We start from the raw sequence: 27,896 nt of genomic DNA on the forward strand, positions 1-27,896 counted from the left end.
ATAATCGAGGCCATGTGTCATCTTACAGGTAAGGACTGGCTTTAAGTAGGTACAACATTTTCTATCTTTCTGTTAATACAATGGAGCCCCAAATTCATCTCCCCGAGACAAGACTAACTACAGCTATTATTACTAAACTGTATTACAGGTCTCGTGCAAATCAGAAACTGAAAGGCAGTTAAAATCCACTTGTTAAGCTCCGAAGAAGAGTGCTGTCCAATACAAACGTCCACAACAATGGAGCAACAGAACTTTCTGCAATGATCCGTATCTGTGCGTGCTGTCTGGTACAGGGGCCCCTGGCCGCGTGTGGTTATTAACATCTGAAATGTGGTCAGTGACACGGAGGAACTGGATTTTTAATTTTATCCAATTTTAATTAATTTACGTTTTTAAAATTAGCCAGCCACAGATGGCTAATGGAGCGGTTCTTAACCTGGGCGCTCTGTGCATTTTGGACTGCCTGCCTCATTCTCTGTGCTGGGGGCCTGCGCCGTGCCCTGTAGGCTGCTTTCGCAACAGCCCTCCTCTCTACCCACAAGATTCCGGGGGTACCCCCACCGCCCCCCCACAAAGTTGTGATGACCAAAAAATTCTCCTAACATTGCCCCAGAAATGTCTCCTAGGGGGTAAAATCACCCCTGGTTGAGAACCACTGGGCTAGTAGCTGCTGGAGGGGATGGCACAGTTCTAGAACATGCTTAACATATATATGACATTTTGATTAAGAAAATGAAACGGCCCCTAGGTTGTACTATAGCAGTAGTGGTTTTGTCATAAGAATGGGGAAGCTTAAAAAAAAAAAAAAATAGTCAGGGGCGCCTGGAAGGCTCAGTCGTTAAACGCCTGCCTTGGGCCTGGGTCGTGATCCCAGAGTCCTAGGATGGAGCCCCAAGTGGGACTCCCTGTTCAGTGGGAAGCCTGCTTCTCCCTCTCCCCCTCCCCCTGCTTGTGTTCCCCCTCTCACTGTCTCTTTCTCTTTCTCTGTCAAATACATAAAATCTTAAAGAAAAAGAGGCTGAGGTAGACAAAGAAATCTCTTTCTTGTTTATCCTCCTGCCCACGTAATGGATGGAGCCCAGAGAGTCGTGTCTGAAAATTCGGCCTTACACCCAAGTCCCCGGGTTAGCCTCAGAAAACCCATCCTGGAATCTGGCTTCCCTGAACTCAGCGTGAGGAACTCCACAAACGGACCACAGGTCCTGGCTCAGCGGTGGCTCGAACAGGAGTTGGGATTACCCCCACCCTCTACTAAGGAGCAGGGGGAAAGGTCTCAGGCCTCCCAACCAATAACACAGAAGTTCCCAGCGGGTCTCCATCAAAAATAAAAATCTAATTGACAAACCGGCCAAGCTCTATAAACCTGATTTTATTCCAAAACGCCAGCGGTTGCAACACTCCGGAATCTTGGTGGTTTTTTTGTGACTCTGGTCCCTTGACATGTTTACATATGAAGGAGAAAACGTTTCAGCTCCTCGGGAAGGATGAGTCCCTTGATCTTGTGATGCTGCTGGGTCCTGAAGCACTTCCGGATTCTAAGGCGACAGAGCTGCAGCAAAGAGGGGGGTCCTGGAGAGAGATCGCAAGACAAGCCACATGTTGGTGTCACTGATCTAAGGCTACTTCTCCTTAAAAGCAGACAGGAGGTAACCCTGTCATAGGGAAATAACGTAGTTCTGCTTAACACCATTTTCAGGGTTTTGTAGTAGGAGGCATTTTTAGGGTATGTTCGCTCTTTTCTGGTATCTCGCTAAAACGAGCTTATTAGCTTTTGATGTAAAGCAGACTGAAAAAAAAATCAAAGCTTAATCTCACTAATGGAGGCTTAAGGCAGCTAATTTTGGAATTAGGAAGTCACACAAAATTCCCAATATTGAAAATAAAATTCACGTTCAACAGCTTTCTTGTATTTTCCCTTTAAAAATAAGGTACTTCTCAAAAAGTAAGGCATGTCTAGATACAAAGACTTTTATAATGAAGCCATTTTAAGATATTCAAATCTAATGAGCCATCAGTGAAGCCCAAGCGTATGTTATCTTAAGTCCCAGTTGTTTTTTATTCTGCATTCAGAGGAGCCCAGTGCTTCTACTCAGAGCTCAACAGTAAACCAGCACAGACTTCGCGCCCGGAACCAGCCAACAGTCCACATTTTAGGACCGTGGTTCTCAGCAGGGGGTCGGGTGGAAGGGAAAAGGTGGGACACTTGGCCAACTGTAGAGACACTTCTGCTTGTCACCACTTGGGGGAGACGTGCTACTGGCACTTGGCGGGTAGAGGCCAGGGACGCCGGGAAACGGGCGGCCCCAACAGAAATAAATGCAGTCTTGTCAACGCGGACCTCGGAGCACATTCCCAAGGCCCCCCGGGTCGGGATCGGGGGCACCTTCTGGACTCTGCTTAGTAGACTCGAGGCATCTCCTAACGAACTTCCCCAGTGGACTCAAGGCACATGTTAACCAGCTGTAAAAAGTAGCCGGTGGGAAAACTGAACTTGAGTCCCTCTCAGTAAGGAAGGCCAAAGGACGGGGCTATAACCTATGCGCTAGGCACGCGACCGGGAACCACTGTGGGCGCTGCGGATAGAGAAGTGTCCAACGAGGCAGAACAGCAGGACATCCGAGCAAGCTCAGCGCAACTACTGCTACCAACTGGCTACCTGCTGTCCACTCGAGGTGGGGCGACACACGACAACCGCAGCCTTAAGTCCACAGGATTAGAGCTGAAAACCCGCTATAGCTCTGCAGCCGCTTCCTGGCACCTGCAAGTGTTCAGGAGTGGGCTCTCCTCCATTACAAAACGGGCAATTCTTTATCTATGAATTGGCCTATTGCTTTCATCTCCATGTCTTTTTTTTTTTTTTCTTTCCCCCAGCAACACTCGTGAAGCTTTAAAGCCAAAGCGGGTTTGAGGGTGGCTCCGGCCATGCTGGGCGGGGGGTCATCTTTCGTTTTCATGGTGAGTCATGAGTAAACACTGCTTTAGACGCTTTTTGAAGCTACTGGGGTAGGAATACTCCAGAACTCCTTTCCAGGGATGATCGGAGATAGAATTTGCTGGGTTGAATCTGCAGGTCTGGCTCTCTCTGCCCTTGGCTTGGCCCCGTGTCCTGTGGCCTTCTAGACTGCTGAGACGTGACCTCACCAAAAACCCCAAAAATGAATCATGGGGGCAAAAGCAGCAGTAATTCTCTGGAGGAGAAAATGACATTCTACAAGCCAGTGGGATCACGGATCCCACTGTCGCCAAAATGCGAATGAAAGGCAATGTAGGTGCCAGGAATGGCCTGGGGACATCAAGTGGAAGGGAGGAGTCAGGGGAGGCAAACTGAAAATCCAGTGCGATTATTTGCTGAGGCAGGGGATGAGGGACTGTAGATAGAGGTCGAGATAGATACACACGTGTGTGTGTACATGACACACATGTAACTTTGTAACTTTAGGGGGCCATAAGGCACTTTTGCTTTTGTGGATCTCTTTCTCAGTTTAAAAAAAAAATGGTATTTTGCCACCATGTTGGTATAAAGGCAAACCTAATCCAGGTTGAGTTTTATCCCTTTCTTCATTCGGATTTTAAAAGAGATGAACATATTTCTGTGGGCCCTAAAAACATCGTGGGCCCCAAGCATTGTGCCGTCTGTGCCTGCTGGAGAAATAGGCGATAGATAGATAGATATAATTTTTTAAAAGCAAATCATCACAATGCAGGAAGAGCTGCCTGGAGAGGACCGCACAGGCCGCACCTGCGGGCCCCAAAGTCAGGGCTTTGGCTGCAAGTACCCTGGGCAGTCAGAGTAGGAGGAAGAAGATTCTGCAGCCACTTTACAATTCTACCCAGGGCGAGGCCTAATTCTCAGCAGGCGGAATATAACCCGGTAACCTGCCGTCAGAACCCGTCGGGCAGGGAAGCCTGCTTCAAAGTCCCACCACCTTGAAAAACTTAACAAAGTCCATACTCTAGTAAGAAAGCAGGTCCTGAGCTGGCTGATCTCTGTCTAGGGACAGATACGAATACCATCTGAGGGGTCTCTGCTTCTCCCCCCAGCCAACCCCGACCTCACAGCCCTACCCCCTCGCACAGCACTCAAGGATCACGTTTAGTTGTTTGGGTTAGAAGTGTCAGCTCTTCTTTGTGGAAGACTTAGGTGTCGATGGACTTGCACCAGTAAATGCCCTCAGACTGCTGTCGATCATTAAAGGAAGACTTTCTAGCACTATCTCGAGTAGCAACCTTGCTCCCAGCAAGCAAGCGCCCAGTAGTCTGGTCCATGCGTAGGGCAGTTAAGGCACCCGAGGGGGGCTTTGTCCAACCCCGAAGAGAATTCTGGTGCATTGTTCTAAACCATATTCTAGAAAACTTTCATATCAAAAGCTGAAGATCGTGTTCATTCTTTCAAAGCTGGCGTACCTCACACGGAGTATTAGATCAACCAAAACAACTGGTCTCCAACATTGCAAACCACAGGTGGTTCCTGACCACGTGACCAGGACCATACCTTGTTGAATAGTCAATGAGCCCAGCTCCCCACATGCGGCGAGGGCAGAGAAGGATCTCATACAGTCTCACAAGTCAGAGCTCGGTCAGCACCTGCCTCCCGCGAGAGTCCGCAAGAGCTGCTACGGATTAGGGCTTAGGTTCGGGCAAAGGAGAAGCACCTTCTCGCTGCAGGAAGAGCCGCGTCAGAGGGCTCTCAGGGGGCACCAACTCCAAGGGGCGTTTGCCTTCGGCGTTCTTGGCCCGGGTGTCCGCTCCAAAGTCCATGAGCAGCAGCGCCAGCTCGCCACTGGACACCCTGGCCACTGCATGAAGGGGGGAGTCCAGACCTCGGCCTTGGTTCACACTGGCTCCTGAAAAGTCACAAGAAGGAGAGAGTCATCCAGGGAGCTGAGCCCAAGTGTCCCCCTTCTCGAAGCACGCTTCGACAGTGGGCCGGGCAATCCTGGGAAAATGGGAGATGTCTTGATTCCATCGAATACGATGGGGAAAGTGCCATGTGACAACACGACTGAAGGTACAACACGAGCTATGTAGCATATGAGGTTATATATATATGCCTCTGAATGCTGACCATAGGTGTGCTACATTCTAGAAAAATCCTCCTCTTCTAGGACCATCCCAAGCCAACTCCATCCCTACGCTCTCTACAGATCCCCACCCTAGCCAGATGGACTGGATCCCACCGTGACAGGTGGGGACAGATGGCTTTGCCTGAGCTGCTGTTCCCCTAGGAAAATGGAAACCTATGTCCACCTAACACACAGTAGCCAGATTGTTCCGGCACTCTTCTTGGTTTTGTGAGGAATGGGAAACCCTGCCCCTTCCTGACTAAAACTTAAAATCTACCTAGAACATGAGGGGAAAGGGGTGGGCTGAGGGAGAGAGGGAGAGAGACAGAGAATGACTCTCCTAATCCGTGACCAATGGCTGTCACATGAGCAGAAGGCAACAAGCACCACAGGACAGTCAAGGGAAGGGAAGGGTTGCTGGAGTTTTAAAGAATAAGCAGGACTCGGGTCATTACAGGGGTGACGAAGTGGTGTTCCGAGGTTGCAGAAGGTTCTGGATAACACCAAGGAGGTGCAAAAGAATGATGTGACATAGGCCTTTCCGAGGAACACAGAAGATCAACAATGAGCTAAAAACAGGGCAAGTACCGGAGAAGAAGTTCCCAGGGGGGAGACCGAGCCAGGCCCCAGCAGCCGGGCCCGTCCTGCTGGCCTCAGACATGACTGGCTGCAGGAGGAGGGGAGAGGGAAGCGCGGAGAACAGATAATCACCGAGCACCACCCTGGGAGCAGATGGGCTCACCATCCTTACCCTCACTGCGAGCGACAGAGCGGGAGCGGAAGTGCCAACAGGGTCAAATCTATCCCCCCCCACCCCGCCCCAGAACACAGCCTCCGCGAACCCTGACCTTGCCTGACTCCACGGCCCACACTCTTTCCCATTACAATACAAATGGCTTTTAAAAGACCTTCCATTTCTCATTCTCTTTCCTTGTTTCGTGTGCTTTTAGCTTTACCTGACTCCAGAAGCTTCCTGGCACAGGCTATCTGCTGGTTTTCACAAGCCAAATACAGCGGCGTGCCCAGGTGGCTGATGTTATGGTCCACGTCACCCCCGTGGGCCGCCAGGGTCTCCACACACGCCGCGTGGCCTGCAGCCCAGGGCACAAGAAACATGGTTGCAGCACACGTTCTCTGAGCCAGGGGCACAATACCTTTCCTCTCTCCTGCAAGCTTATGTTTGCCACGGACCAAGAGCTGCTCTACTTAGCCCAGGGAAGGACTTTACACACTGCCGTCACTTGATGCGCTGACCGTAAGGCATGATCCCTCCGCAGCTCCGGAAAGAAGCCCGCTTGGGTTTGTGGGCCACGGAGAGCAACCAGCAGCCTGCTCCGAGGGTCTGTGGCTTTGCAACCAGACTGAATACAGAAATGGAGGGGACAGTGAGGAGGGGGTGGGGAACAAGGACTGCAGGTAGGCCCGGAGAAGAAAGGGCATAGTAGGAGCCATGGGCCCGGGGACGTAGCCCAGAAGCTTGCCAAGGGCCGGCCCCGGGAAGAAAGAGGCCACCGTGGACACAGGCGAGGCTGAGAAGCACCTGCCCCATCCAATCCAAGTGGGGCCTGTTCTGGCAAACTGGGTTTGGTGAAAGCCAAATCATTCTTGCTTGGTCTAGAATGTCATACTTTAAACACTGCTTCTTTGCTTTTCTCTCTCTTTTTTAAGATCGTATTTATTTATTTATTTCTGAGAGAGAGAGCACGCAAAAGCAGGGGGAGTGGCAGGCAGAGAGAGAAGCAGGCTCCCAGCCGAGTAAGGAGCCCGACTCGGGCCTCCATCCTAGGACCCTGGGATCATGCCCTGAGCCAAAGGCCGACACTTAACCCACTGAGCCACCCAGGCGCCCTGCATTTCTCCTTCTATAAAATCATTTGAGTTCCACGCACCCAGGGAATATGATGAGTTGACAGGTCTCTTAACAAAGAAATGTCAGTGCCTTGGGAGATGATTATCATATGGATGGATTCGGTCAAATAGGGCTGCTGTGGGGAGGGCTCATGGGGAGCCATTCTGGGAAAGCCACTGAGGAACTAAAAACTCTTCCGTCAATGTGGGCTCACAATAGTGACAATGACGGTCATGGGCACTGGGGAGAGGCAGAACTTGCCATTGTATTTTTTGTACCAGAGTTAAGAATATCAGGAAAACTGTGGCTTTATGAAAAGAATTACCCCGGCTGAAGGAGTTCTGGGGATCTAACGTACAGTATGGTAACTGTACGTGCTAATGCCATATGCTTGAAATGTGCCAGGAGAGTGAACCTTAAGTGTTCTCCCCACACACAAAAAATGGTAACACTGTGAGACAATGGATAGGTTCATTAATTTGATTGGTAACCCTTTCATAATGTAGGTACCTATCAAGTCATCATGTTAGTACACCTTAAATATATACAATTTCATTTGTCAGTTAAATCTCAATAAAGCCAGGTGTGGTAGAGAATTACCCCGAGCTGTATGTAGCATCTTGTATTTCCAATAAAAATGGAAAGTTTGTTTCACTTAGAAAACCTAGGTGAGGAAGGCGCCTGGGTGGCTCAGTTGGTTAAGGGTCTGCCTTCAGCTCAGGTCATGATCCCAGGGTCCTGGCATCGAGCCCTGCATCAGGCTCTCTGCTCAGCGGGGAGCCTGCTTCTCCTTCTGCCTCTGCCTGTCTCCCCCTGCTTGTGTTCTCTCTCTCTCTCTCTCTCAAATAAATATAATATTTTTTTAAAAAAGAAAACCTAGGTGGCCATGAGACAATATTCTTTAAGGCCCTAAAACAAAAGAATAGAATTTATTTTATAAAATAATTTGAGAGGCGCCTGGGTGGCTCAGTCCATTAAGCGTCTGCCTTCAGCTCAGGTCATGATCCTGGGGCTCTGGGATGGAGTCCCATATGGGAGGTCCCTGTTTAGTGTGGAGTCTGCTTCTCCCTCTCCCTCTGCCTGCTGCTCCCCCTGTTTGTGCTCTCTGTCAAATAAATAAATAAAAATCTTTTAAAAATTAATAAAATAATCTGATTTTTCTGGGGTCATGTGTCTAACAATGTATTTCACAGATCTTGATGGACAGTCTACCATAGGCCAGCCCCCATTCCAGAACCTACAGCAGTAAACCACATTCCAGATGCTCTGAAAGGGTGGTTCCCAAACTTTTTGTGTGCATCAGAATCACCGGGATGCTTGCTAAACAAAACACAGATGGCCCGGCCCCACCCCAGAGTTGCCGCGTTAATGTGCCTGGCGTGGAGGCCAAGAATTTGCTGTTGCCGGCCAGGCCAGGCCCGTGTTTCTGGTCCCAGGGCCCCACACGGAGGAAAGATCCCTGAAAGCTATCCCTCCTCTTACAACAGTGAGATGTCTGGACGACAAATTCTCAGCAGATTTACCTCTCTTAGCTGCTTCGTGGATGGGGGATGCCAGATCGCTCACAGCATGGGGGCTGGCCCCATGTTGCAGAAGCAAATTCACGCAGTCACGGCTGCCACTGACACACGCGTTAAACAACGGGGTGTGCCAGTCTGTAGTGACCCCATTCACCTGGAAAAAAAAAAAAGCCCCAGGCTAAAGGCAGGTAATGGGCTGTCCTGGATTCAAATCTAGACTCCACTACTTTAAGCTGCTTTCTAATGTCTCTGAGCCTTCTATTCCACTGCTCTAAAATGAGGACAAAAATACCAAACATCCACAAGGCTGTGAAAAGCTGAATGATGTAAGGCCCCGAGAATGTTACCGAATATTTTATCACTTCTACGCCCCCAGGAATATGAACTTCGAAACTAGTCAGGATAATCCTATAGGGCTTACAAACTAATCTCCCTGCTTTAAACATTCCATTCCAGACCCATCCCGCCCCAATCCAGAGTCTTGTCCAGCAGCGAGAGTAACCGTTTAGAGTTGTTTGCGTGTTTTTTTTTTAATTTTAAAACATGACTTGTACAGAAATATAGGGTTAAGGTGTGCCAAAGATTTTCTTCAACTCGTTCATGAATTAGAGAACCTGTAAGATGGTAAGGCTAGCTCAAAGGAGAATTTATATCGTCAGTCAATTAAATGCTGAAATGATGCCACTAACAGTTACAAGACTGGTTAACGTCCTAGAAAACTAGAGTCTTTGGCGCTGTCTTTCACACATTGGAAATCTGACTGAAACTTACAAGTTCACATCTGACTTCACAGTGTTTGGGCTATAAGCAAATAGGGAAGAGCAAAGTCAAAAGCACATTTTCTACACTGTGAAGCAAAGATATTATGAAGACAATGAAATCATTCTCACAAGCCACCTACAAGGAAAGCGACAACCAGTGAGGCCCAGATGTCCAGGGCACAAAGTTTAAGGAGACACTCCCTCCCGGGGGTACGCAAGTACCCCACAACCCTGAGAGGGAGTCACTCGCTATAGATGGTACTCTCGGTGCCTCTCAGCCTCTCCATCATCCTGGCCCTGTTTCCACATGTGGAGTAAGTTTTCGTAACCCCAGTATAGACCCGAATGACCGTGTTCACCTACAGCTCTCTACTACTGCTCTCAGGACAAAGCCCTTTTCTTTGCAGGGACATTGAGGCTATTTAACTCGCCCCAACCCACAACTCGGCTGACAGATTTCAACAGGTCCTTCGCATTTCAGCTTACACATCACTCCTCCTAGGAAGTGTCCCTTCGTGACACATCATTGCAGTTCCTGCCATCAAACATGGAGACTCCTTTCTCAGTCCTTGAATCTGGGCTTGTCTACGGGACTTGCTTTGCCCAATGGGATGAGAGCAAATGGGACGCAAGCCAAGAGCTTGCCTTCTTTTGCTACTCTTGGGATGCCTGCTACCACGGGCACCAGGCTAGGCTGCCTGGGAAAGGATGAGAGACCACATAGAGATTTCCTGTCTGCCCAGCCACAAAGCAGGATCATCACAAAGCAGCCTGCCCCAGCGAACTTGTCAGCTAACCTTGAAGGCCTAAGGAAGCCCAGCCAAGGTCAGCAGAACCAGGCCAGACCTGAAGAACTATCTGGCCAACATGAAAAACTGTGAGATAAATAAATGGCTCTTGTCTCTATCAGATAAAGGGCTAGCATCCAAAATCTATAAAGAACTTATCAAACTCAACACCCAAAGAACAAATAATCCAGTCAAGAAATGGGCAGAAGACATGAACAGACATTTCTGCAAAGAAGACACCCAAATGGCCAAAAGACACATGAAAAAGTGCTCCACGTCACTCGGCATCAGGGAAATACAAATCAAAACCACAATGAGATATCACCTCACACCAGTCAGAATGGCTAAAATTAACAAGTCAGGAAATGACAGATGCTGGCGAGGATGCGGAAAAAGGGGAACCCTCCTACACTGTTGGTGGGAATGAAAGCTGGTGTAACCACTCTGGAAAACAGTATAGAGGTTCCTCAAAAAGTTGAAAATAGAGCTACCCTATGACCCAGCAATCGCACTATTGGGTATTTACCCTAAAGATACAAATGGAGAGCTCCGAAGGGGCACATGCACCTGAATGTTTACCGCAGCAATGTCCACAATAGCCAAACTACAGAAAGAACCTAGATGTCCGTCAACAGATGAGTGGATAAAGAAGATGTGGTCTATATATGCAATGGAATACTATGCAGCCATCAAAAGAAATGAAATCTTGCCATTTCAGTGACATGGATGGAACGAGAGGGCAATTATGCTGAGTGAAGTAAGTCAATCAGAGAAAGACAATCATCATACGCTTTCTCTGATATGAGCAATTTGAGAAGCAGGGCAGGGGCTGTGGGGGGTAGGGAGGGAAAAAATGGAACAAGATGGGATCAGGAAGGAGATAAACCCTAAGAGACTCTAAATCTCACGAAACAAACAGGGTTGCTAGGGGGAGGAGGGTAGGGAGAGGCTTGCTGGGTGATGGACACTGGGGAGGGTATGTGCTATGGTGAGTGCTGGGAAATGTGTAAGCCTGATGATTCACAGACTTGTGCAATTATATAACATATAATACAGTATATGGTAAATAAATAAATAAGTGGCTCTTGTCTCAAGTCACTAAGTTAGGGTGGCTTGTTATACGGCCAGACATGTAACGGGTAGGAACAGTGTTTGGTCGTCGCCCGCTGAGGCAGACATTCCGTGCGTGCCACAAAGCTCGTTCCTCTCTCCAGGGCACACAGCTTCATTGTTATCTTCCCCCCTCTTCTCAGACATGGACTCTAAAGCTCAGAGCCCAAGTAACTTATCCAAGTTTCCAATATTAGCAAATGGTAGACATGGTTTGGAACCATTATTCAGGTCTCACGGAGCCAAATGTTCCACGTTTTCTGTAATATTTCATTACCTTCCAGCCACGGGAACGAAGGCAGAAATCCATTTCTGGGTATTTATTAGGAGTGACTGCTAAAGAAATGGCTGTAGACTCAAACCATTCCTTCTTGGCTAAAAATTCGGTTCCTCCTCTATCGCTAAGGCAAAGAAGCTTGATGGATGTCATGCTTTTGAAAAACACCCCTCTTCGACCTTCCAATCAGACTAGTCAAAAATGCCGGAAATGACTCAAAAGGGATGGAAACAGGCCTTTGTCACGGTCCCTAAGACATTATTTGAGCTGCACTTACCTGAGCTCCATGCTTTAATAAAACGTTTGCACAAGAGGGATGACCTCCGAGACAGGCCTCATGGAGTGGGGACACGCGATCGGCCGTGATGAGGTTCACGGGCCAGCCCTGCAGGAGAGGAAGTGAGCAGAGACACGGATGTAAAGCCACAGTCCCATACGGTGGGGATTCAACCCCGATGCAGCCCTACAACAATTCTCTTTAAGTTCACTTGGCTCCCGGTCTGCCAGTGTGCTGAGGTGTTGCTAATGATGTCAAGTAAACAAGGAACCTTCATGCAGCCCCTGGGGAAAACAGCTGGAGAGTGTCCACTAGAGTTGACGAGATGCGTCCCTGTGACCCAGCCATTTGACTCTTGGGGACACACATTCTAGACTGACTTTTCTCTCATTCTCACTCTCTCCCGTCCTCTCACTTGCTCGCTTTTTGTCTCGAGGAGGTCCACGGCAAGGGACAGAGAGCGGTCTCCAGCCAACAGCCACCCAGGAGCTGAGGGCCTCAGTTCAAGAACCAGGAGGAACCGAAACTTGCCAACAGCCATGGAAGTGAGTTAGGACCGAGGTCCACCTCCAGTTGAGCCTTAAATTGTCTCCGTCTCTGGCCTTCACCTTGACTGCAGACTCATAGGAGTCCCTGACCCAGGTTAACTGTGTCTTGATTCCTGACCCACAGACACTGTGAGCTAATACAGGTCTATTCACGAAGCTTCTGAGTTTGGGGGTAATTGGTTACACAGCAAGAGATGCCTAATCTAGGGCCAAAGCATGAGGTGAACTTGCACAGACAGAGGCAGAAAAGTCCTAAGACAGAGGGGAATGACATCCTCACTCTAGGTACTCGAGGTCCGAAGAGCCAACAAAGTTGTCAGAAGGCCATGCGTTTCATCAAACTGTGGGGAAAAATTGCTCTCTCCAGGAGATGGATTATGAGCCCCATCCACGCAAAGCAGCAAAAGAACTCCAGGAGAGACACCCCGAGATGCCCTGATCATGGAATACATTATCCTCGACAGGAGGAACCTGGGTACAACAAAAGTTGTTTTTCTTGGGACACATTAGGTAACAATACGGTTAACTTAACTAATGACTTGGTAATATGATTGTACCTTTTCTTCCCACAATAGTTAAAATTTGCCTAAAATCATTCCCATGAACTGCCTCCCCCATCATCATTCCTAACCATTTGTAAGTCAGTCAACCTCCTGATCATCTGATCCTGTCAGCTTTTACACTCTGATGGGTGTGACCTCACAGATTTCAAGAGGTCCAATCGTTCCGGACATACACCTGAGTCAACTGGGTCCTAAATCTGGAGCCTTTCTTTGGGTGGTTCTGGGGAGGGGTTCTGGAAGACTCACTTGTAAATGAGAAGTTCTGACATCCCTTACAGTATTTTGCCCCCCACCCCCCCGCCCCGGGCCTGCTGTTCCCAGGGAGGGAAGTGACTACACCTTCCCCTCCTTTGTAACCTCGCATCCCATCTGTACCCAAAGAGTACTCAATAAATGCTTACTGACCAGCGACTCAAGAAGAGCTGAGTTACTGCATAGATACCGTCACAAGTTTTGCCCATGGACTTTAGTGTGGCATCTGTTATTTTATTTTATTATTGTCATTATTATTTTATTATTTAATTGGAGGCATCCCCTCAAAGATGTGCTCTTAGATCCTTTCTTTGCCCCCCTCAATGCTCTATATTTGTGCAATCGCTTCCCCTCACACTACTAGAATACACATAAAATTCATAACTGGGGGTTCCTTTCCCTTCAGTTTCACTTTGCCAATGTAGGACTGTGCATACAGTTCCTCGTTCAGCGACGGCACTACCTTAAATGAACGATGGCCATCAGTCAGAATTATCTAGGATATTCTAGAATATCTTGAGGTAATTTTTAACCCATTCCTTCACACAGGGTCCGTCCCCCGTGGGTTCTCAGGTTTTGAAAACATGGATCAATGGCTTCTCTTTCATCTTTCTGTAACCAATTGTCCCTAATCTCGGCTCATCCTCAGACCCTCTTTTAGACGGGGCCTCGGGGCTGGGCGATGTCAGGGCGCCCACCGTGACACAGTGCTCAGCACCTGGCAGCTTTCTGTCCCAGCTTCAAACCACATGCCCATCCCCGCATGAACCAACCTGAAGACTACAATAAGGTTCGGCTCTGTCCTTTGTCCTGTACAGAACTGACGGGTCATTCTCTATACTCAGGGCAGAAGGAGGTCACGAGCAGCCTTCTCCTGCATGTTCATCAAACACATCATTTCCTTCTACTGTAGCAAGGAGACCAAAGCCACCTGATGTGAGTATTTCACACATTCCCCTCTCCCCGCCCCTAAAATCTCTCTGCACGTCGCCGGTCCTCTGTTCTGCCATTGCTCCTTTCTTGGAGAAAATCCTCTGAGCTCGCCCCAACAGCCCGGGACCTTAGGCCGCCCCTCCACCACTTCATGACTTGCCTTCGGCCACCTTGTCACATGCATTCTCCACCTCTCCCCTCCTCTGCGGGCGCACTGTCCTTTGGTGTCCTGAAGTCTTCCCGTGGTCATTCCTGACCCTCTACCACCCCGCACTCCCATCCAATCCTCTTCTCGCCTTTGCTTGCCCTCCTTTCTCCTCTCGTCCGAAGCAGTCTGTCCCCACTGTCTCTGCTTGTCGCCTTTCTCCCACCTACCAACCCAGTCCTGCTGAAACTGCTTTTAAAGATCACCAGAGACTTCCTCCTTACTGAATCTAATATACATCGCTCCTTCTCCCGTCTCCGTCCACCTCTGAATTGGCTCTGTAGTCATCTCAAGCTCACGAAACCTCTCCTCTGGCTTCGCAAACCAAGCTCTCCCTGAGAAAGAAGTCCGTCTCTGACCTCCTACTGTCCTTTTCCTGTCTCGCTCACGAACTCTGGCCTTTTTCCTCCTCACAGCTCCTAAGTGCAGGCGTTTCAAGGATTTGTCCTCAGATCCTTTCATTTTTCTCTCAATACTCTCTACATACTGTATTTGGCTTTCTCTGCCCCCGATGCATGTCTCCAGTTCCCCGCTAAGACGTAACCACCAAGAGAAGCAACTCATAACATAAACGCAGCCTCTGCCAACAAGCAAACTCTCCCTGAAAAGGGCTCCTTGTCTTGCTGGCCCAACTTCTCTGAATGGCCCCACTATCTTGTCTCATACCTCGGATGGAGACCTCAGAGGGAGGGTAAGCAGCGTGATTCCCAAGTTCAAATGCCGGTGCCATCACCTAACACGCAGCGTGACCTCGAGCCAGTGACTTCTCTCCCTAAGCCTCAGTTTCCTCATTTGTAAAATGGGGACAGTTGTAGCTACTGTACAAGGTTGTTACGAGGACTAAGAAACAATGCGTGCTTAGCAACCTGTAACTTGCAGGGAATCATGATCTGAGACTTCTTATTCATTACCACTTTGCCTTCAATTAGCTGCCACATCAGAAAGATCTGATGTTTCAGAACACCGGGGTCTTTCCTTATTTCCACTTGGTAGGGACTTAGCCCTTTGAGGATTTCAGAGGGGGGCTGCTGCATAAGGAATTTTATTCAAGGAACGGAACGGCTGGTTTTCACCACTTGCTTTCGGCCATACCTTATTGCTAAGGTTCTCGATCTCAGCTGTGCCTTTGAATCCCTTGGGGAGCTTTTAAAGGCTTGATACCCAGGCTGAACCCCAGAGCATTTGCCATATAATCAAAGGAGGCTGAAGTCAAGCACCAGGATTTTTAAGAACCCCACCTTATCCCAGACAGCTCAAGGCAATCCTAACGTGCAGTCCACATTGAGAACCACCACATTAAGGTCCCACTGTGGTCAAGGAGTATCAGGATTGCTTTCGGCTGACCTAACAAACACTACTACTTTTTAAATAAGTTTTATTAAAGTGCAATAAAGTCCATAGAGCCTAAGTGTGAATTTCGGTGAATTATCATGAAGAAAACATGCATATTATCACTACACAGGTAAAGAAACCTGGTCCTATCTGTCTCTTCACATTTAACCCCTCTGCTGGGAGGAGCTGCTAATACCATCTCCTACTTGTAATCTGAATTACCCCAATTACTAATCAGCATAGTTAGATAATTTTATTGAGCATTTGCACAGCCCTTTTTATGAAGTGCCAGTCCAAGTCTCTTGCTCATTTTTCTGCTGGCTTACCTATCCTTTTTGTATTGATTTTAGACAAGGAATATGGGCCCTTCATTGGATGGATGGACAGATGTACAAATATACATAGCAAATATTTTCTCATCTGTGGCTTGCCTCCTTGCTTTTTAAATATTGCCTTTTGATGAAGGAGTTTTTAATCTTAATGAAATCCAACTTATTTGCCTTTTTGTTTCTTTCTTCCTCCTATTTGTTTCATGTCCATTTGTCTTTCTCTCTCACCTACACTATCATACAGTTCTCTTTTATTTAAATAAATCCTTGAATGCAGTGGTTCTACAGGAGCGTTTAAAAAACTACCAAAGCAAGGGGGCACCTGGGTGGCTCAGTCGGTTAAGCATCTGGCTCTTGATTTTGGCTCAGGGCATAGTCTCATGGTCTTGGGATCGAGCCCCGAATTGGACTCTGTGGGGAATCTGCTTGAGATTCTCTCTCCGTTTCCCTCTCCCTCTGCCCTCGCTCCCCCCATTCGCTCTGTCTCTAATAAATAAGTAAAATCTGAAAAAAAAAAAAGTAGTAGTGCATGAAGACTGCCCTAGTTAAAATTAGACTGTCTGGCGTGAAGCCCAGGCATTGTTATTTTTTAAAAACATCCTGGATATTTTAATGTGAAGCCGTGGTGAAGAATAGTTATGGAATGAGTTTCTCCCTTCTTGGGCCAAAACAAATTTCTTTTCTCTTCTCTCTTTGTTTTATAGACATTTGAATGTTGGTCTTATTTCCCTCCCTAAAATAGGTTTGGTTTAGCAACTGTGTTTGTCATTATTCTTTGATTAGCCAAAGTGTTATTAGTGTAATCAGAAAATAAATACCATGAGTGATGACGGTAACTGGAGTAGGTAATTTACATGTCACCTCAGTTAATCCTCGCAGACTCGCATAAGGTAACCTAATAGACAATTTTGGGTCTTAATTCTTCACTCTCCCATAGCAGTGCAATACATTCACACCTTTGCCATCACCTCATACTTGAAAAAATGTATTTCCTTCATCCTTGACTTCAGACGTGGTCCTCCGACTTGCTTTGGCCAACAGGATGTTGGTAGATGTGACATGAACAGACCAGAAGTACTCCTGCACGGCTGGGCTTGCCTGCTGTGCTCCAGCCTTTCGGCATGAGGACAAAATTCATTTTATGAAGGCAGAAACTGAGGTTCCAAGAAGATAAGTTGCTCAAATAATGTCACAGAACTTAGATAAAGATAATAGTTCCATCTGATGTGCAATAAACATAAATACTGAATATAAATGAATATCGGTCCATTTTAATAAGTGATATATAAAAGCTACAGTGATCATGTTTCTTCCCATCAAAATAGGTAAATGTTTCATTTTATCCGAGAAGCAGCTTAACTGCTTTTAGCTAGAGTTATGTGTTACTATCTAGATTTCGATTTATAATAGGGCTGGTGCTACTACAAACAGCTTAAGATAGTGGCTTAGGTAGTCTGAAATTTTTCTTTAGAAATTGTTATCTTATAGGAGGACTTCTTAGTCTAGATAGGTCCATGAAATTGGAAATTTTTAAAATGTAAAACATTTATTTTCACTAACAACCACCTAAAATGTCTGATGTCCTTCCATTACAAATCCAGACAACAAACCACAGTGGTAATAGCAGTCCATAGGACTAACACTGAGGGCAATCGCAGACACTTTTCTTGTATTACAACTGTTATAGACATCTCAAATATCTCAAAATACGCACTCAACCTACCTACAAAATACAATAGTTAAAGGAATCGCCACTAAATCTCATTTAATGCAGTTTATATCACCATGTCACATTTGTTCTTTTACTAATTTTTTTTCAAGATTTTATTTATTTGTCAGAGAGAGAGAGCACAGGCAGGCAGAGTGACAGATAGAGGCAGAGGGAGAAGCAGGCTCCCTGCAGAGCAAGGAGCCCGATGTGGGACTCGATCCCAGGATGCTGGGATCATGACCTGAGCCGAAGGCAGCCGCTTAACCGACTGGGCCACCCAGGTGTCCCTCTTTTACTAATTTTTAAAAAAGATTTTATTTATTTATTTGACAGACAGAGATCACAAGTAGGCAGGGAGACAGGCAGAGAGAGAGGAGGAAGCAGGCTCTCCATAGAGCAGAGAGCCCGATGTGGGGCTCCATCCCAGGACCCTGGGATCATGACCTGAGCCGAAGGCAGAGGCTTTAACCCACTGAGCCACCCAGGCACCCCTGTTCTTTTACTAATTTGATAGGTCTTCTCAGTACTGTGTTCCATGCATTTAAAACGTTCATCCGAGAAGGGATCCATAGACTTTGCCTGACTGCCAAAGGGTCCATGGTCTGAAAAGAGTCAATAGCTCCCACCTGGAAAAATCTATAGTCTTTTCAGAAAACAGAACATTCTGAACAAAAACTTTTATTAGGATTTTGAATGGTGATTTCAACTGCTTTTTTTTTTTTACAAGTATCTTAGCTTAAGTTCCCAATAATTTCAAAGAAGCAAAACTCAAATTAATGTGTACTGCAAATTACACCCGTAGAGCAGAAAAACTGATGTCAGACTGGGCAGAGCCACTATCAGCTAGAGGTTCCATAAGACCGAAAATATCTTTGAAATGATAAGATGACATATTTAAAAAAGACATCTGCAAGCATTTATTTTACATCCAGGCTTTTGAACCTCAGTGCTACTGGCCTTTGGGGCTGGGATAGTTTCCTGAGGTAGAGGGCTATCCCGAGCAACGTATGATGTTCAGTGATATCCTTGGTCTCTATTCACTCGACGCCAGCAGCACCCCCTACCCACCTCTACTCCCAGCTGTGATAACCAAAATTGTCTCCAGACATTGTCAAATGTTCCCTAAGGGGCAAAACTGCCTCAGTTGAGAAAAACTGTTTAGTGTGATAATTTTCAAGAATACAATCTATCGAGTAAAACGAGGGCAACTTGGACACACTCATCTGCCTATTATTCACCTAGGAGGTATAATAGTGCCGATCATGTACACAGAATTGCACTAAATTCTAGTATTTACACCAGCCTCCAGATAAAGAAATGGTTAAAGGGGACAGGATTCACCTCATTTTGCCAAAGAGGAAATTTCGATCTTAAAAAATCAGACTATGATTTTTTTTCTCAGCGTGGTGAGCGATAGGATATTCTTTTTTAAAATTTTTTTATTTTTTAAAGATTTTTATTTATTTGACAGACAGAGATCACAAGTAGGCAGAGAGGCAGGCAGAGAGAGAGAGAGAGGAGGAAGCAGGCCTCCTGCTGAGCAGAGCCCAATGTGGGGCTCGATCCCAGGACCCTGGGATCACGACCTGAGCCGAAGGCAGAGGCTTTAACCCACTGAGCCACCCAGGCGCCCCACGATAGGATATTCTTAATGTTTGTCTTTTTTTCCCCAAAAAGCCACGTACCTGGCTGATGAGGTTCCTCAGAGAGAGAAGACGTCCGTGGATGGCCGCTTCATGCACAGGAGACCAATCAGACACAACATCTGCATGGAAAGGGAGGACCGGGTTACATCCTGTCACCGTGCTAGAGACCCGAATGACAGCCCTGCTGTCCGTAAGAGCCTGAGGGGTCTTCCTGGATGGAGACATGGGAGTCCATCAGTCAAGACGCCCACGAGCCCTTCAGCATCTCTCCCCTCCATCGATGCTCCCAGTACACATTTTATTTGAAATGTCAAGGTAGCTAAAGAAAGAACTACAGCCAGTCTCCGGCCTGAGGACAAAAGAGGTAGACTGGGGTGATGGACCGCATGGCTTTCAAAGGCAAATGGTCCATTTACTTCAGTGAGAGCTTCACTAATCACCAGCATTCGCGTGTTAAGCTGCGGTTGCCAGTCTAGCTTCCTGCATGGACTCCAAGTTCAGTATCTCAGCAAACAGCGCCATGTACTAATAGCGGTGATCACATCATTACGTACGCCATTAGGTTTAAAATCCGAGCTAAACTGAACGGTATCTATTTCTGGACTACCGCCCATCCCAGTATCAAGCACAAAGCAGAGTTCAGTCTGACCTTGTAACAGGGACATTATTTATCCCAAAAGGCAGCATGGCAGTGTGGTTAAGAGAGCGCTGAATTCAGACGCCCTTGGTTGCTTCGAAGCTGTGGGTCCCCAGACAGGCTCTGAGCCTCAGTTTCCTTCCCTGTCATGTTAGGACAGCAATGAACTTACGCACACGTCAATAGCTACTAGCTACTATCATTATCCTGCCCTCCCCTTAAGCAGAGTCTTAATTACACCCCATCACTGCTGCTGTTGCAAATAGCAAATGTGTTCCACGACCACGCAGGAAGAACACACGTTCTTCGGAAGAAACCCTATAAACCCTATCCCAACACATTAAATGTTTTCCTCTCTCTGATTGAATGTGGAGGTAATGTGAACGAGGCAGAGACCTGCATTTTCCTCATCTCACGCTGTGACTGATTTCCAGAACAAGCACAGGAAGTCAGAATGTGACAAGGCAGAATGGTCTGATGGCAGGCATTCCTTGTAAGGAACCAGTGTCTCCTAAAAACTAGGGAGACCTGGGGAACCAGGGAATTTACTAGTACCTTATCAACCAAAAAGCCAGAAAGGAGGAGGCTAGAATACTTTGTACTTAACACAGTAGCTGAGGTCCACCTTGCTACCTGGGAGCTATCAAGACCCAGGAAAGTGTGTCCCATGGAGCAGATTACTATCATTCCAGATGAATGCCTAAAGCATTTATGGGGAAGAGGAAGCCGAATGAGCCTATCGACACGCAGTCCATCCAATGCTCTCCTCCTGGGGTCATTACGAGTACCTTACATGAAACAGCTTTTCTTACCTCCCAAACCTTATGCTCAATCAATAGAAACCTCATGGCCGCACAGAATTCTCCGAGGTTCCTGATTCTCTCAGGAAAAAATTGCTGTTTCTAGTACTTAGAGCCTACCCTCCAGATGGTAGCTATGGAAAGATTTCTCTCCAAATTAGAATTAAAAGGGCAACTATTTCTATACCATCGGAGCAAACACAAAATGCAATCGGCACAAAATCTTGGATGCAAAGGAAGAGCCAAAAATTAAGATTTTGGGGCTGCCTGGGTGGCTCAGTGGGTTAAGCCTCTGCCTTCAGCTCAGGTCATGGTCTCAGGGTCCTGGGATCGAGTTCTTCATCGGGTTCGGGCAAGCAAGCAGGGAGCCTGCTTCCTCCTCTCTCTCTGCTTGCCCCTCTGCCTACTTGTGATCTCTCTCTGTCAAATAAATAAAATCTTTTTTAAAAAAATTAAGATTTTGAAAATCCATTTTAAAAGAAATTTGCAAGTGTATCCTAATGGATCACCATGTGTGTGATGATTAATGCATTTTTTTTTCCCTCCAGGTGTTCAGGGGCTAAGAAACATAGCTGGCACATTCCCCTTTCTTAAAGCGAGCTCGGATAATCAGAGCTGACAGCCTAAACAGTCCGGGCAGGTAATCTGGGTTCTAAATTGTAACTCTGTTCAGGTTTCATAAAAAATGATGCAATTATACTATCAACTAGAGACAAAAACAGGCTTCACTTTCTATTCATTCGTCTTGAAACCATTCCTCCTTGCGCTTACGGTAAATCAAGAATTGTGTACTCCCCTAAGAGGAATAAAAAAGGCTACCTGCAGTGGGGTCCCCGTGCTTGAGAATGCGGCATTTACAAAGCAGACACAGTCCGTGTCACTGAGAAGCACAGGGAACTGTCCAGGTGCACGTGGTGGGGGGCTGAGCAGCCACGTCTGTCTATGCGTACAGTTCATGTAAGTGGAATCGTATGGAACATGGTCCTTTGCCACTGGCTTCTTCCACCTAGCATCACGTCTCAGGGTTCATCCTCGTTACAGGAGGGAACAGCACTTCATCCCTTTCCACGGCCAAATAATACCCACTGTAGAGACAGACCGCATTTTCTTTATTCATTCGTCAGCTGATGGACACCTGGCTTGTTTTTGCTTCATGGCTCTTATTAATGACGCTGCTGTGAACATTCATGAGCAAGTCCGTGGGGGGCTGTTTTCAGCTCTCCTGGCTTCATACGTAGGAGTGGAAATGCTCTAGGACAAGGTCATCCCATGTTTAGACTTTTGTGGAACTTCCAAACTCTCTTCCAAAAGGGTCATACCACTTCATATTCCCATCAGCGGTGTATGAAACTTTGCTTTCTAATTTAAAGTCATGGGGGGGGGGCACCTGGGAGGCTCAGTTGTTAAGTGTCTGATTTCAGCTCAGGTCATGGTCCTGAGGTCCTGGGATTGAGGCCCGCCTGGGGCTCTCTGCTCAGCGGGGAGCCTGCTTCTCCCTCTCCCTCTCCCCTGCTTGTGTTCCCTCTCTCGCTGTGTGTGTCTCTGTCAAATAAATAAATAAAACCTTAAAAAAATAAAGTCATTTTAGACTAGGGTTCGGTAAGCCTATCATAATGTGTCTATCACTCCCGCCCAGGAGAAAAACCTGGGTCCCGACAAAGCCAAAATTCATCACAAATTTCCACGAGGATGTCAGCCTCGCAGGTCTTTGAACAACTGAGTGATTATGGAAAGACTTAGAATCGTGACCGTGGGTAGCGTGACATTTTTCTAGCATCAAGAGCATGGAGATAGGAATCTTCATGCATACATACACACACGGTTGTAAACACCATACTTTGCAACAGGGACTAGTCCCCACACACTCTCTTTAGCTCTTGAAAACACTGAAGACACGGCTGAGACATACATCTTGTGTGGATCCTGCCTGGGAAGATCAGGGAGGGGGCTCTCCAGGGTTTTCCAGAGCCCACACCTAAGCAGGCAATGAGCTACCGACAGCATGTGCAATTCCCCCCAGGGGGAAGCTTTGCCTGCCTTCCTGCTAAGCACCAGAGCGAGCAGACAGGGCAGGAAAGGGGACCTGTTGCCTCCAGAACACGGAAATGCTCCCAGTAGGAGACTGGATGAAGACGGGGCTCAAGGTCACCATCCCCTCCTCCACTGACCCCACCACCACCTTTGCAACTCAAGGGTCTTTGCCTGTACACAGCACACCGGCCAAGCCCTGAGTAGGCATTAGGGATTCTTCCCCAACACTCTACTGGTTTTCCTGCCAGGAAATCGATGCCAAATGGGGTCACTGGCAAAGCCTCAGACACAGCAGCGGGGCTCGAGGTAGAAATGGGGCAGGCATCTGCCAGTCCTCTGATGACTGCCATTAAACTCACCTTTCTCTTAAATCGAGTGTCCGGCAAACCCTGCAATGCATTAGGAAGGTCGCCGTTTCATTCTTCTTGCTGTTCTGGAATGATTTTTTTTTTTTAATTTCCATTATTTCAGAAGATATTTTTAAAGGCATTAATTGATACATTCTGAGGAGAGCTGCTAACAGAGCTCTGGGCTCTGAGGCAGTGGCATAAATCTGTCTCCATCCTGGGAAACACTGTGTGAGGGGAAGAAGGGGAGGTTGGGTGGCCGCGGGAGGGCAGGAGCGTCTGCCTTCGGCCTACGGGACGTGGTAAGGGGAGGCCCAGGGGTGTTCACCGACACAACAGAGGATCTGGGGGCTGGGGTCACAATTACGATGGACCCTGGTTGGATCCTGGGACAAATGAAAAGAGGAGGAAGAGACACAGAGCCTCATGGTCCGAAACAGGAAACAGAAAGGCCCACTGAGGCAGCTGTTGGGCAAGTCCGACCTGTCCCCTATAATTCTTTCTCCAGCCTCTTCTTTCTCGGTCTCTGTCTGTCTCTCTCCACAGGGACCTCACAGCAGCACCCATTCTGTCTGGTCAGGCAGGTTTCCCCGGAAAACCTGCCCCTGCCAAGGCACCCCGATGTCTCAAAAGCCACCATGAACACACGGGCTTGCTTCCTTTCCGGGCCTGTTCGTGCCTGTCTCCTCTTTAAATGTGAGCCCACTCTCTACCGGGTGGGCTCGATTTTGTGAGGGAAGGAATTTCCCTACACAAACCTGCAGGAGGGGGGGTGGTGGTTAGTTTCTCCTTCAGCACGTTCTCCTAAGCTGCTGTGGGGAGGTATGCGTTGGTTTCCTAGAGCCGCCCTATCCAAGTGGTCTCAAAACGACGGGAATCTATTGTCCCGTAGCTCTGAAGGCTAGAAGTCCCACAGGAAGGTGTTGTCAGGACCAAGCTCTCCCCGGAGACTCTCAGCAAGAATCCTTCCTTCTCCGCCCCTTCTAGTTCCAGGTGGCAGCCGTCCATCTTTGCTGGGGCTTCTGGCTTGCTGGACGGGTTACCCCAGTCTCTGCCTCTGCCGTCAAAGGCCTCCCCCTTTTCTACCCTCTTCTTCTTCTGAGGACACCGGCCATCGAATGAGGGCCCACCCTACTCCAGTAGGGCCTCATCTTAACTAACTACATCTACAAAGACCCCATTTCCAAGTAAGGTCACATTCTGAGGTACTGGGGGTTGGGGCTCCAACCTATCCTGTGGGGAGACTCAATTCACCCCATAACAAGGTGTTTTCAGGAAGAAAAAAGAAAGATACTCTTTTTTTTTTTTTTTTTGCTGCTGGCAGAGGACTGAAGCCTTAAACCCATCTCTCCGAAGAGCTGGTTGCCATCTGCATAAGCTTTGCTCCCTTCCTTCAGAGGAGGAGGCGAGAGAGGCCCGCAGGCGAGAGCGGGAGCCGCTGAGCTGCCCCAGACGAGCGGCACCCGGGCCCCTCGTTAACCCCTGCCGAGCCCCGGTGCCCGGGACACGCTTCACCTGAGCTGACTCTCTCGGGGCTGTTGGGAAACGGCAGGCGAGTACTCCGCCTTCCACACCTCACCAAGGTCAGGCGTTCAGAAGCATAAACAAGGGCAATTCGCTTGTGCCCCAGGGGCAGGGCTGCACAGAGCAGGGGGAGCCGGGCTCCGCTCAGGAAAAGGTGCATTGGAGAGCCTGGGAGGGCTTCATGGTGGCAGCGGCCAGGCTGGAGGTGGCAGATGAGGGGGACCTGACCAGTCAGAGGTGCGCGACAAGGAAGGAGGGGAGCAGAGGAGTCCTGTCTTCTGCCCTTGCGACTTCTGCTTCTCTGGAAACTTCTCTTCTTTTAGTTCCTGGGGAATGACAACATCCGAAGCTCTTTCGGCTTCTCTAACTCACTGGGCCTACGTGCTCACCTGCAGGCCGGGCTCCATGCCTGGCTCTCAGCTCTGGGCCATCGGACTAGCTCTCCTTTCCCAGGATTTCAGCACAGCCCCGGCAGAAGGCTCGGAGGTCTCAGCTTCCTGACCTGTTGCTCTCCTAGTCTGGGCCACGTGGGCGCGCTGTGCACTGGGCACGGCCACTGAAACTCTGATGTTCACAACAGAAGCCTCCGTTCCTCGGTGGCTCCCAAGCCAGCTCCCACCCCCAGCTTCTCTCTCACCTACCCCCTTGGCTGACATTAATTTAGACTTCAAAACGTTACAGTTTCGGCTGCCCTGCCTCTTTCAGTCCCAATACTGAGTCAAGCAACATAGACGGACTGCGCTCTCCTTTGAAATTGTCACCCATGTCCCCTTTCTATGTCATTCCCCAAGTTCGATCCAAATGTAAGCTCCATGCTTAGACAGTGAGTGCACGGTTCTCCCAGCACCATCAGCCTCACCTGGGAGCTTATTATTAGGAACGCAGACTCCCAGGCTTCACCCAGAAGCCCGGGGTTGGGGGTGGGGGGACAGCCATCTGCATGTGCCCAAACCCTCCCTGCACGAGACAGGGCTCCCACCCTCCATCCTGACTGCGGCGACCAGATTCATCTGCTTACAGTCTTCCTTACTGCCCGAGCTCCACTCCAGAACCATCAATGGCTCTCAACTCCCTGCCTCATGAAGGCTTAATGCCACCAAGCCTTTTGCAGCTCCATGACCAAGTTCCAGCTCTCCAGACTTGTCCTCAGTTGACTCCCTAAGCCCCGCCGCCCCCTTACTCTTCACTTACAGAGTGTTCACTTTCTAAGCACCAGACCTTTGAGGATATGGGCAGCTGCTCACCTTCACCCAGCAAAGGATCCTGCCCCAAATGGGAGTTAGAATAGGACCCTAATCAGTGAAAAGAGGCTGCCACCCCACTTTGGAGTGGAAATAAAAATAAACGTCATACCATGTGGAAATCACCCAGATTACTGAGACTTTCCCATATGAACTTGGAAATACAATTTGCTGCTTTCAAAGCATATTTTTTGGGGCGCCTGGGTGGCTCAGTGGGTTAAGCCTCTTCCTTCAGCTCAGGTCATGATCTCAGCGTCCTGGGATCGAGTCCCGCATCGGGCTCTCTGCTCAGCAGGGAGCCTGCTTCCCCTCTCTCTCTGCCTGCCTCTCTACTTGTGATCTCTATCAAATAAATAAATAAAATCTTTATAAAAAACATATTTATCTAATTCCTTTTTTTAAAAGCCATTTTTGGTGCCACTCTGCTTTCTATTGCTCCAACTCTGTGCTCCAAAAATTTGATGAATCCAGTTCTGCCTTTGCGAACCCGAATCCTGCTTACTGTCGAGGGCTCTGCTCCTTTTCCGAGCAAAACTGGATACATGCATATCTGCTGGGTCAGTGGGAGGGAAGGCATTTTGTTATTTTATTTCTTCTGGGGGTTCCCCCCCACCCCACACCTTTCAGCAGCTGTAGCAGAGGAAAGTAATAAATCCTCCCTGACTGCTGGGTCCCTGCAAATTGCCCCTATGACGGACAAGTGTTGTGGGCAGCCTTGCTAATAACATGAGTCTCAATGTCATTATCGCTCCTCTGATGCTTAGACCCTTTTCTCAGAATCCTTTCGGTCATCAGGCACCTGCTGAACGCTCACCAAAAAATGACAGTTGCCCAGAGGCACGAGACTCTACAGTTAGGAAAGACACCACGTGACAGGTGACAAGCATCCCTAAAAGATGCTTCTCCAAAGGTTAAAAAGAAAAAGGTCTCCTTTTAAAGTGAATCAATCAGTACTCAGTGTTTGGATGTCATTTAAAGCCCAGCCCCACCTACATGCCAAATACCTAAGACCTTTTAATAAACGACTTGGCAGTAGAAGTATCCTATTTATAAGTAAGCTTTATACCTCTATTCTTTGGAGCTGAAGTTTCTACTGGTGAATGAACTGTGTCAATCGACTTTGTCCAGTCTCTGGGACTCTGCAGATAGAGGTGTACAGCTTTTTGAACAACCATGGGAAGGATACAGACCTTCCAAGCTGTGGACACACCTCAGACAGAGCCCCTGACCTCACCCCGCCCTCTCCTCCCCGACGCACGGTTTGCAGCCTCCCCAGCACCCTGATGCCACTGCCCGGCGACTCACCCCCCATCCACGAGTTTGCAAGGAGCCGCGTGTCAGGAAGGTCCCCTGGCCTCAGGGACTTGCTGCTCCTGCCCCGTGGTTCGCCATCCATGGTGCTCTCCTGGCCGGGCAAGCTCCACTCTCCACTTCGGTCGCTCAGTTGAGTCCAAATTCCATGCTCCCCCTGCTCCTGGGAATTCCAGTGCTGGGGCTGGCTGAACCGCACGGTCCTGGCCAGACGGGAGAGAACAGCACAGAACAGAGCAGGCACGGTAATCTGAGCACTACCTGTGGTCAGACAGACGCGCTTTGCGCCCAGACACACAAACACACACACACACACACACACACACACGCGCGCGCGCGCGCACACACACACACACACACACACACACACACACGCTCCACCTAGCTGCCTGGAGGTTGGCCAAAGCTCACAGCGGCCCCCCAGCCCCAGTCTGCAAAGCTGCTGATGTCACGTCCCTTTCCCAAACTGAGACCAATCAGTGAGGAAGCCTTGGTTTATCAGGAAGGAAAGCCAGTTTGTAACTTTTTGGAGAGCAAAGGGAACAAGGGGGGGGGGTGAAGGAAGCCACTCCCTGCACTCAGCTGAGGTCGGCTGGCTCTCTAGGGGCTTCTCGTTGCAGAGAAAGCCCCAGAACCCGAGAGCTGAGAGAGCAGGTTTCGCTGCAGCCCGCCTGAACCGCTTGCCCAGCAACATGCACAGCACGCCCTGGCCATCTGCACATGTGGTTTCAATTTTTCTGGGAGTTTCTTATGGGAAAATGTGCCTATATGTTACAAAAATGCCCCTTTGGACGGAACTTCTGTTTTCTTCCCTCTGACTGCTAGGCTTTCCCTCTGTGTC

General features: G+C 48.4%; 1 protein-coding gene across 1 annotated transcript; it reads right to left on the bottom strand.

Annotated features, from left to right (window-relative positions):
• Window positions 1–1,349: 1,349 nt before the first annotated feature.
• Window positions 1,350–27,778, bottom strand: ASB9 (ankyrin repeat and SOCS box containing 9). The gene is made up of 7 exons (XM_032331332.1): window positions 27,050–27,778; window positions 19,204–19,283; window positions 11,646–11,753; window positions 8,436–8,586; window positions 6,020–6,154; window positions 4,653–4,844; window positions 1,350–1,569 (listed from the first exon to the last, which is right to left on the bottom strand). Exons 1-7 carry the CDS (start codon window positions 27,138–27,140, stop codon window positions 1,445–1,447), a joined length of 882 nt encoding a protein of 293 aa, XP_032187223.1. The 5' UTR covers window positions 27,141–27,778; the 3' UTR covers window positions 1,350–1,444.
• Window positions 27,779–27,896: the final 118 nt, after the last annotated feature.

The sequence above is a fragment of the Mustela erminea genome, chromosome X, assembly GCF_009829155.1.
Source record: "Mustela erminea isolate mMusErm1 chromosome X, mMusErm1.Pri, whole genome shotgun sequence".
Classification (NCBI taxonomy): Eukaryota; Metazoa; Chordata; class Mammalia; order Carnivora; family Mustelidae; genus Mustela; species Mustela erminea.